At 42.1% G+C, this 10977-nt stretch overlaps 1 protein-coding gene across 3 annotated transcripts; it reads right to left on the reverse strand.

Moving 5' to 3' along the window:
• Positions 1-5252: 5252 nt before the first annotated feature.
• zc3h14 (zinc finger CCCH-type containing 14) lies at positions 5253-10368 on the reverse strand. Of its 3 annotated transcripts, none has more exons than XM_018694465.2 (17): positions 10222-10368; positions 9694-9736; positions 9492-9606; positions 9318-9358; positions 8999-9170; positions 8567-8888; positions 8224-8384; positions 7775-7875; positions 7518-7676; positions 7334-7411; positions 7007-7163; positions 6663-6868; positions 6406-6544; positions 6160-6299; positions 5946-6028; positions 5714-5820; positions 5253-5478 (listed from the first exon to the last, which is right to left on the reverse strand). In XM_018694465.2, exons 1-17 carry the CDS (start codon positions 10255-10257, stop codon positions 5475-5477), a joined length of 2064 nt encoding a protein of 687 aa, XP_018549981.1. In that variant the 5' UTR covers positions 10258-10368; the 3' UTR covers positions 5253-5474. The 3 variants fall into 3 exon arrangements, with proteins under 3 accessions (XP_018549981.1, XP_018549980.1, XP_018549979.1); XM_018694464.2 differs by having other exon boundaries at positions 5946-6025; positions 8224-8387; XM_018694463.2 differs by having other exon boundaries at positions 8224-8387.
• Positions 10369-10977: the final 609 nt, after the last annotated feature.

A 10977-nucleotide genomic window follows, 5' to 3' on the forward strand; every position in this document is an offset into this window, starting at 1 on the left:
TATCTAGAATCCTTAAACAACCTCAGTTTTGTGGTGCTCAGAAACTCCATTTGGATCCTTACTAAACCATAAATTCTTTCAAATGTTGAGATCAGTTCAAAATGTGTTAAGAGTTTTGTAATTCTGTTTAATTTCACTGAAATGCTTTTAATGATTTTAATAAACAGATTAAGTTTTATATTTTCTTTAACATTTTAATTCTGGCGCTCACTGTGAAAGGTTTCTGTAGCTTTTCAGTTCACTTCAAGCATCCATGCTGATGACAGCTTAGGAAATGTGATAGTTAATACGTGCAGTTTAAATTCATTTTAGCCAGTGCTGTCAACAGTAGTCACGCTTCTTTTTCAGGCCTCACTTACTGCACTTGGAAAAACCCCTAAAGGGCCATTTATTTAGATAGCAAACACTCTCTTGTGGTCTCTCTTCCTTGGAAATGACCGTGGGAGGTTTCTAATAAGCACCAAATTACCGAGGGAAAGTGAAGAATCATGTAGATGCTGATGACCGTAAAAATAACAGCACTGACACGTGTGCTGTGAGTTTACTGAACACAAATAAATATTCACCTCAAAACAAAGGCCATTCATGAGTCATTACAGCAAATGTGTAAAGTCCAGTCAGTGAAAACTTTTGTTTTCTCCTTTTTCTTGGCCCAAACCTCACAAACAGTAACACATGGTATGAAGTTATTTTCACTCCTCAGATACAGCTAAACTGTTTATTTTATAAACTTATTCCAGACTGATATTTAGACGTTGGGCAAGGAACTGAAGCTGAAATCAAGGTCATTGTATTTTTGCTTACATCTTTTATGGTTGACCATAAATGCCACCTGCTTCTCGTGAAAAAAAAAAAAAAAAAAAAAAATCAAGTGTTCTCATGTGAATCTGGGAAAGAACACGGTGGTAAATTTCTTAAACTTACATAGTTTCACTTTAGATCTACAAATATACCTTATGTTATTCTTCCTTTGGAAATTACTTAAAACTGGAACATTTCAGAAAATGCCATATTCTTTGCATGTTGCATACATTAAGATTCGAGGCAACACCTCCTTGTCTACTGAGACAATCTATGGAGTTGATCCACAGCCAAAATACACCATTCAAAGTCAAATCCTAAAATCTGAGATTTAAATTTTAACTCTCTGATAGCATCAGCTGCTGGGAACTGACACTTGAGAAATCAGGGTCAGTCTGATTGCAAATGATGACATGTCTGGAAGGCGGCGTGGACGAGCAAATCATCACTGTAAAGGTTACGCATGGGTAGAAATGACAGTAAGTGATGGAGAGCTGCAGATCTAATTTAGATTTGAAGTTGTTGCTGTGTATTAGCTATTTGATGTAATGCGTGAAGGTCTTTTGAATGTGAACAGCCAACATGCACAAGACAACTCTGATTCTTGTATAACAGAGTATCATGTGTGGATAAATTATTTTGGGATTGCTGATCAACAGGTTTAAAGTCGAAGAAAACATCAACATTAAAGCGCTGATACAGCCTGAAGCTACAGCATATCTCAATAGTAGTAATAGTAGTTGGTTTGTAGCTTTAAATTAGTCCCACCTGCAGGATCTTATTATACATCCATGGACATGAGGAGCAGTGGTGAGTGTGGTTGGTGTAGTAGCTGCTGTCCTCCAGGTGGAGGTGGTGTAGGAGCAGCAGACTGAGCAGGTGTGTGCAGGTTCTGACGGGAACAAGAAGATAAAGAAGCAGCGATAAAGCTGTTGTGTTGGTGTAAAGATATAATGTATGTGTGTGTGTGTGTGTGTGTTGTGACAGTAGTGTAGAGCTGAGTGTAAAAAGACTGGGTCTCGCTGTATTACTCAGGCTGCGCTACAGCGTCTATTCACGGGCGCGATCCCACTACTGAGCGGCACGGGGGCTTTGACCTGCTCCGTTTCCGACCTGGGCCGGTGCACCCCTCCTTAGACGACCTGGTGGTCCCGGGCTCCCCCAGGAGCACCATATCGATACCGAACTTAGTGCGGACACCCGATCGGCATAGTCCGCTGCAGCACAGAGCTCCTGAGCTCAAACGATCCGCCAGCCTCAGCCTCCCGGTAGCTTGGATTATAGGCGCGCGCCACCGCACCCGGCGAAGAAACACAGACACTCACAGGGCTTTTGACTCTGACTAGCGTGACGTCATCACGGAGCACCGGCGTCTGATGGCGGGAGATTAAACTGCAGCTGCAGTGAGGAAGACTGATTGACTGATGATTTCAAATCATGTCTCAGTTCATCAGCCTGTAACGGTGTTGAAGTGTTTCTCTGTCTCTGATCACATCTTGTCGGGATGTTGTACCAAAGTCAACAACAGACAAACAAGTAAAACACAACTTTGTTCATCACTTGTCACTCAAAGGCCTTGTGTCTGACTGGACCTCTGCTCAGGTTGAAGATGATCAGTGCAGGGACCAACATGTATGTGTTAATTAGAACTGTTCAACAGAACTGGAAAGTGATCATGTGTACACAGCGCTGAGAAGATCAGGAAAATTGGGTGAAAGCACCTGTGTGGGTGTGCAGCAGGTGTGGACTGTAGCTATAGTTCTCTCACACACACAAAAGCAGCCAAAGTGAAACAGACACAGCATGTATGGATTGACCTGGTCAGTGGGTCAAACAGGCGTTTATTTCACCTGCCTAAGAACTGAATGTGGAAATAACAAAATAAAGCACAATGGTAGGACCTCTGACATGTTCACATAATTATCAATTAAATATTAATGAACTTATAAAAAGTCAAAGCATTAAGTTGAGACTGAAGCAGCTCAACAAAACAGAAATCAGGTCGTCTGAATTACAGCATCAATTCGACCTCTTATTGTTACAGTATATGAGGCAGGAAATAAAGACAGAGACTGAATACAAATATAAGATGTCAATCATCAAATATATCTATAATAAAACATTTTAATCAGACAGCTGACTCTTGAGTACAGAGATGTAACTACCATATATACAGGTGATACAGCTGTGACGGGGCCCACAACAGTTTGGAGCCTCAATTCATTTGATCTTGCCACTATTGGAACAAAAACAGCTCAAGCATCCACCTCTATCCCTTAAGTAGTCAAACCTCATTATCTAGAGTGAAAAGAATGAACTTTTTTTTATTAAAGACTTTAGATGCCATCTATCATCATCCATCCTCAGGATTTATGTCCTGGTATCAAACCTGACTTGAATAACAGAGAGCAGTGATAGAAGAGCAGAGCAAAACAAACTGGAAATGTTTATGTGAACTCAGAGAGAAAACCTGAAACACCTGACAAACTGGTTTAACACAAAACATAAGTAACAATAACAGTTAGAGGACCTCTGTGTCTGTTGTGTTTCCTTCATTTGAACAGTTGCTGCACTTTCACTAGAACGAAACTATCTCCACTAAAACACTGATAAAGGTGAATGGAAAAGTGTGTTCATGAGTAACTCGACAGGAAACTCTTTAATGTTTCTAGTTTTAGTTTGTCTCCACCTGCAGGACATGAGGAGCAGTGGTGAGTGTGGTTGGTGTAGTAGCTGCTGTCCTCCAGGTGGAGGTGGTGTAGGAGCAGCAGATGAGCAGGTGTGTGCAGGTTCTGACGGGAACAAGAAGATAAAGAAGCAGCGATGAAGCTGTTGTGTTGGTGTAAAGATATAATGTATGTGTGTGTGTGTGTGTGTGTGTTGTGACAGTAGTGTAGAGCTGAGTGTAAAAAGACTGGGTCTCGCTGTATTACTCAGGCTGCGCTACAGCGTCTATTCACGGGCGCGATCCCACTACTGAGCGGCACGGGGGCTTTGACCTGCTCCGTTTCCGACCTGGGCCGGTGCACCCCTCCTTAGACGACCTGGTGGTCCCGGGCTCCCCCAGGAGCACCATATCGATACCGAACTTAGTGCGGACACCCGATCGGCATAGTCCGCTGCAGCACAGAGCTCCTGAGCTCAAACGATCCGCCAGCCTCAGCCTCCCAGTAACTTGGATTACAGGCGCGCGCCACCGCACCCGGCGAAGAAAAGCAGACACTCACAGGGCTTTTGACTCTGACTAGCGTGACGTCATCACGGAGCACGGTGCTGCAGCGTCATCTGGTGGTGGGAAATAAATCTGCAGCTGCAGTGAATAAGACTGTTCAATCACTGCTAGAGCAACATATTTTATCTTAGTGACAGAAAACGTGCAGATTTAATCAGTCACATCACATCATTAATAAGCCTCATAATATCTGAGTTTAATTTACTGTCAACGTATCCATGTGGCTGAAATGTGCCTAAATCCTCAACACTCTGTCATCAGTTCACCGTGCTGCCTGCTGTATATTTGAAATCAAAGCTTCCTGGTAACTCAGGCTGGTAAAGCAGGTGGTTTATTCATTCTCCTCCCAGTAAAAAGAGCAAAAGTGGAATTTCAGAATAATGTAAACATAATTACTCATGTTTTCATTTGATGTTCACTGTTATCATCATTGAATAAAATTGGGTAAAAAGTGTCTTTTGCTTTATCCACTCTTGAATTTGAGAAACCACTTGAATTTACTTTATATGACAACAATAACCCAGCTGATAAGAGATTCCACTTTAACGTTTTGTTTTTGATATTACGCACACAGACACATACACACACCATAAAATTTAATTGTTAGATGGCAACCCTGAAGTAATGTGAGAATATACATTTGAGACGTTTTCTGTATTTGAGCATTGTTCATAACTGGCTTTATTTTCACATTTCAGTGGAATAAAACAATCACAGTATACACCTGCAGTATTCAAGGTTCCTCTTCATCTCAAACACAGCCTAACTGGATGTGTTTATAGATGCCAAACACATCATAACTTTATAAATGAGGTCACTTATACAGTATATTCATAAAAGTTGTTTTATCAGCACAGCATCATCTCTGGTTTATCAGTAGAGAACACCTGCTTAGCTTTTCCAATGGTAACAATGAGTCAAACCTTTGAGCTTACTACAAGAAAACACATTACAGATACAGCTTTTCATTTTAGTGTAACTGCAAGATTAATAGTTTACCTCTAGGTTTTGTGCTTTATCATCTTCTACTGCATATGACTCATACCTGAGCTTATCCTTGAATAGAGAACAAACATTTGACTGAACAGCCAACAACTATCCTCACTGACTTGGTCAATAAAAAAACAAAAGAAATTAATTAAGATCATCTGTCAGCGGGGAACATCCCCGTGAGCCACACTGTACAGACCATTAGACAAATGAGGAGAAGAGATAAATGTAAAGTTCATTGTGGATCAATTTAATGTTTTGAGAGCATCAGCAAAAAAACGGACTGTTCATCTTACAAAACTCTTTTCTTAAAAATCAATCCAAACAATAAAATAAAACAAAATGAAATGAAACAACAGTTAAATCTAAGAAATGAAAGTCCATAGACACCTCCATTTCCCATAGCTTCATATGTTGACCATTGGGCTTCTGTCAGACTCACTGGACTTAATTAGCTGTGAAAAAAAAAGGCAGAAAGCATTTAGTAAGTGCAAATATGTCTTTGTTTTAATTGCTGTAAAATTGCTGTTTCTGAAACCCCCTCATAGACTAGCTGAACTTAACCCATGAGGAGTCCATGGTGCTATACTAACTATACTTATCCACAAGCACAAACACTACAAACTCTGATCAATGGAATGGAATTTGGTATTGTGTGACTTTCACTTAGCGTGGTCCCCATCTGTTCACCTGCTCTGTGTTTTCGTCCACTTCAGGGCGTGTCTCGGAGGCACCGATGTGGTTGGGTGGTAGAAGGTGCACCCAGCCCGTTTACACTGCGCTGCGAAGCGACAAGGCTGTAGCCAAGATGTAGGGGGGAGAAAAAATCTGAATTGCTAACAATCTGAAAGCCAAATCCTGTATGCACTAAAATGAATACTATGCAATTAAAGCTCCACAAGCTTTAAGCAGTATGTTTTACCTTGGGATGATAAAACGGACAGTCCATCTTCTTACACTCTGGGAAGAAACGACACACACTTGTGGTTTGCACTGGCTGCACTGCTGTGAACACAAATAATCCAGTTAGAGATGCAGGCTGGAAGCTCTTACCAAGCAAACTACCGATAACTGCTGAAATAAAGCTAAAATCTGCTGTGTGACAGTGTGTGGTGATGATATGAGAGTGAGAGCACCTGGCTTGGGCGGAGGAGCAACTGTGCCTCTGCGGCTGACATGAGTGAAGGGACAGTCTGGCTTAGTACATCTGGCGTCGTATTTACAATTAGGATGGATGAAAAGGCATTTGTCCCCAAACTTGCAGTTGGGAAAAGTCCTTCAGAAAAAAAGACACATAAAGTAATCAAGAACAAATCTGAGTGAGTACTACATGATCAAAAAGTCCATTAACATTTCTCCAGTTTGCAAACAAGATGGCTCACTTGCACTGTGTTGTAGGATGATGGTACAAACACTCATCTCCACTTTTACAGACTGGCCAGAACTTGCAGCGCTCCATGACTTTCTGTTTCTTTACAGGGATGGTGTCCTCATCCACCATTTCAACGTCAATCACGTCATCTATCAGAAGAGAAGAGAATGGAAAGAGATATGACTGGAAGACATTCTCTAACCATGGTTCAAAAAGTCTTACATAGATAAAGCATCATACTAAAATATAATAAAGAGGACCACACACGCTCTGCTGATGTGACTATTCCCTGTAGTCTGTGATGGATGCTGACTTTGGGCTCCCTGTTCAGATGGACAGTAGCCTCAGTGACCTTTGCGGGCAGCCTGACGTTATCCAGCTCCATGTCGCAGTCAGCAAGGTTCCCCAGCGGGCTTGGCACCCCATCTAACGTCACTATGAACTTGGGGCTGGCAGAGTCTCCCCTCTCCTTACTTGTGTAAGAAGAAGAGACAAGAGGACAAAATAAAATATATTATATAAAAAATATATCTAAAATATAACTGAGCATTCAAGGACACAAAAGCCACAAACACATGGACAGATTTTGGAGCATGCTCTAATGTGTGTACCTGGCCTGGACAGTACGTGGTAAGGCAGGCTGGACTTCCCCTTTGACCTGAAGACGCTGCTGAGCCCTGGTCTGAGATTCATCCGGCTGAGGTCGACTCATTATGAAGGAGCGGGTATCAAACGTCTTTCCCTCACTGCCTGCGGTGACCTCCACACCTAGAGGTAAAACACAAACATAGGAATCCCAATGTAATGTATCACTGAAGACAATCCATCAGGCATCTCCTGGGATGTCCTAAGCTGATTTAACATTTGTGAGAAGAAACTTTCACTGCAGCACTTTTTGAAAGTTGCCCCGTCAGCAAAACTGAGCAATAAAGACTCACCATAGTCACCCTGCTCTCTTTCGTCATTGTTCTCTGCTAAGTCTAACTGGAGGCGTGAAGCTAAAGATCTCGCTGATGCTGGGAGGAAAACAAACATCAAAAAAGGTAAACCAAACAACACACAAGTAATACGTGCTCAGCTAAAGGTGTTCCACATGCTGTAGTACTTCTACTTTTCACAAACCAGGTGTCCTTGAGGGAGGTAGCTCTGCAGAGGCGTAGGCTTGCACCCTGGGGGCCAGACTGTGGAGGTGCTCCTGGACCAGCTGGATTGCTGCCGTCATCTCCTCACTGCTGGCCAAGCGCGTGCGAGGCGCCACGGGAACAGTCTGCCTCTGTGGTACTGTGGGGGGCGAGGTTGTCATGGTAAGACAGTGATACTAAACAACTGAGATACACGGTCTGTAGCACAGAATGTTCGTGACTGTGGGGAAAACATACTTGTGGGGTAGGCTGTAGTTTTGGTGATTGAGTCTTGAGCCTCAGAGATGGCCTTAAGTATCAGATTCCTGTTGGCTTGTTTGGCTGGAGGGAGAGTAGGTCTGAAAGAATACACAGCAAGCCAGGTAAAGAATGTGAACTATCTGGGTTTCGCTTCTTCCCTTTCACATAAACACTGTGAGAAAACAGGCCTGTGTTTTGAGCACATTTAGATTGTGACAGCACCTTAAAAAACAGATAAAAAAACAAAGCCAGTGCAGAAGTGTCTTTGCTCCTTGCTAAGTGACAGTGAAAAGTCTCATATGATAACTACTGCAGTGTAGAATCAGTTTTACATATGTTTCCAACTGAATGCAAATAGCAGTGAATTACAATCCTGGTTTGCCCTTTAATTACACACTGCATATCCTACATATGTTCCAAAACATTATATAAAGCGTTACACTGACTTGCGTTCTGGTTTGGAGGGCAGCAACACTCTGCTGGACAGGCCTCTTCCTCCATAGTTTGAATCCTCCTCCTCCACGTCATCACTGTCCTCGTCTGCCGCTCGGTTCACTCTCACCACTGAACTCGCTACAGGCGCCTTACGCTTCCGTGACAACTCCTCCTGCTGAACAACATAGGCCAAACACTGTCATTATGAATCTTTGCCTACACCCATCCAACCTTTTGTCAACAAAAAGTGAGCATCAATAGGAACATAATTTGAGGAGTCCGTTGACTGAAGTAAGTCTCACATTATCCTGCTTTGAAAAGAGGACTGACTATGTTCTCAGCAAGTCACCATACCTTAGTGGGTCCCGTTCTGGAGGCTCTGCTGCTTCTGCTTTCCTGCTGCCTGGTGTGAGAGGAACCCTCTGTGGGCCGACACATGTCTGCTGAGCTGACTGATGTAAATTTGCTCTGACCTGCTCTGTAAATTTCAGCTGTGGGTCTACTAGCTGCGCTGCGTGTTCGACCATGGTTGGTGCCTATTTCTACAGGGTCCTCTGCAATGAGGTCATCGTCCATCTCTGGTTTGATGTCGATGACAGCCTCCGAGGGGAGCGGCTCCATGAGGGGTTTGACAGTGGAGGTAAGTCGAGAAGAACTCTTCTCTATGGTCCCTCTCCTGATGGGAAACAGTTATATATTAGTGTTTTCCCATTTGCTGAATCTAGCATGAATGCTAAACACATCCAAGTTTTGATCAACCCACAAAATCACTTCTACATCAGGCACCTGCTTTCATAGGCAGAACTGGACACACGTGCTTCAGTCCTATCAGAGTGAGAGCTGGATACTGTCAACACCTTCAGCTCCTCTGTCCTGCTGTCTTCGCTTACAGAGGACCGGCTCTTCCCAGGAACAGTACTGCTGTCGGACTGGAGCTGATGTCTAAGGGATGCAGGCTCTGAAACAACCATGCAGACAAGAAGGAGATCATGAGCGACACAAAATTTCCACAAGGGCCACATGTGCTCATAAAATAGACAATTTTCCCTTTAGGTGAATAAAAAGTGAAGAAAATCTTAAATGTATCCAACAGAGGCTGGCTTACCAACTGCAACAGATCGCAGTTTCTCCAGGACACCATGTAGCCTGAGAGAAATCAACAGGTTAATGTTACGGCATATTCTGATAAAATACTCACAGATAATAAATGTGTCCAAGATGTCTGGTAAAACAAGTGCATGCTCTTAGCAATTAGAATATGACATTGTTGTGATCGTACCAAGCTGTGAACTTAATAGTGTTGTTTCCAAGGAAAAGGGAGAGATCATCGGCCATCTGTTGAGAGGTTTTCTTGTTTGCCACCATCACCATAATGTAGTCAGGAAGCTCTTCATCTAAATTGGCAAAGAGAGGAAACTCACACAGCATGTAACCAGGCAGCTGTCATCTCTGACAAGAAGTTCCACACTTTATCCACTTACCAATATATGCACCGAGCTCTTGTAGCTTGCCCTTGATAGCAGCCTGAAACACACCAAGAATAACATTATAGTACAAATGATGATTTAAAAAAGAATATCTTTTCTATATATTTCGTTTCTGCATATTGTGTATGTTTGCACTGAAAAGGAGAAGCTCTCCAATTTCGTTGTACTTTTAGTATAATGACAACAAAGGGCATTCTATATAATCTAAACAAATTATGGAAAGCATGCACTGATAAGCTGTCATTCATTTACAGTCTTACGTAGCTTTACGTAGCAGGAGTTACCTTCAAAATCAAACGAAAAGCTGCTAACACGTGTGTAAAGCCGCCAGCTGACTAACTTGTAGGTGATGTACCAAACCCCTCGTCGGCCTTGTAAATAAAAACCTAGTTACCATTCCGCTCGTCCGACGTGCTAAGCTAGCAAGCTAATGTTAGCTACAAGTCCCCTGCGGTAGGCTAACGTTAACCGGGCCCTACGTCTGGGTAAAATCACTCACACACAACCCGTGGTGATACTCACTCTTATTTTCTTGCTGATCTCGGTCCCAATTTCCATGCTTGTCGTTTTATTCAACCAAGTAAGTCATAGAACAAACAACTGTTTTTCCCAGCTTCGCCGCTAACCACCGGGGACCAGTATGACGTAGAATCACGTGACTGACGAAGGTAGCCGAGGAGGGATAAAAAATATCTCTCTACTGAGTAGAACATGGTGCATAAACGTATAACGAATTCCGTGATATAAAATAACTGAATATAAGTTTTCATCGACATTAGAATTGTTGTTAACTGTTAACTACCAAACGCCTACAATGCCATTATATTGCGTTATAAACAATCAAATAAATGTTTACATACTGATAGAAATGGAAGGTTTTTGGTCAAGTGTTAACATTAAATTGAATATCTAATTAAAACCATCCCAGAAATGAGACAAACAATAGACAGTATGTCATGCATATACTCCAATAATAATGAAAACTGAATGACTGATGCAAAATAAGTGCTTTTGTTTTATCAATAAGTTAAATTTAAAAACAGCTGAAGATTAGAAAGCTCAAACAACAACCAGTCTTAAACATTAAAACTTGATGCTGCTGCTGCTGTGGCAATAACAAGGATGTATGTAAGAGGGTGATATCTTGTGTCAAATTTCTGTGTGGATAACTGACATTAGTTTATCAGCTTCTAACAGTGATTTTCTATTGTTATAGTTTTTCACTGTCCTGATGAGGAAATAATCTGTGATAGCCACAGAAAACAAAATATTCTGCTT

Source organism: Lates calcarifer, linkage group LG7_1, assembly GCF_001640805.2.
Source record: "Lates calcarifer isolate ASB-BC8 linkage group LG7_1, TLL_Latcal_v3, whole genome shotgun sequence".
Classification (NCBI taxonomy): Eukaryota; Metazoa; Chordata; class Actinopteri; family Centropomidae; genus Lates; species Lates calcarifer.

What these genes read in the sequence shown, in the direction of transcription:
- zc3h14 (XM_018694463.2), bottom strand. Translation starts at nt 10,257, where the DNA reads ATGGAAATTGGGACCGAGATCAGCAAGAAAATAAGA. An exon ending in AAGAGAGCAGGGTGACTATG is followed by an intron (nt 7,164 to 7,333) that starts GTGAGTCTTTAT and finishes TTTTACCTCTAG; the next exon opens with GTGTGGAGGTCACCGCAGGC. An exon ending in AATAGTCACATCAGCAGAGC is followed by an intron (nt 6,545 to 6,662) that starts GTGTGTGGTCCT and finishes CTCTTCTGATAG; the next exon opens with ATGACGTGATTGACGTTGAA.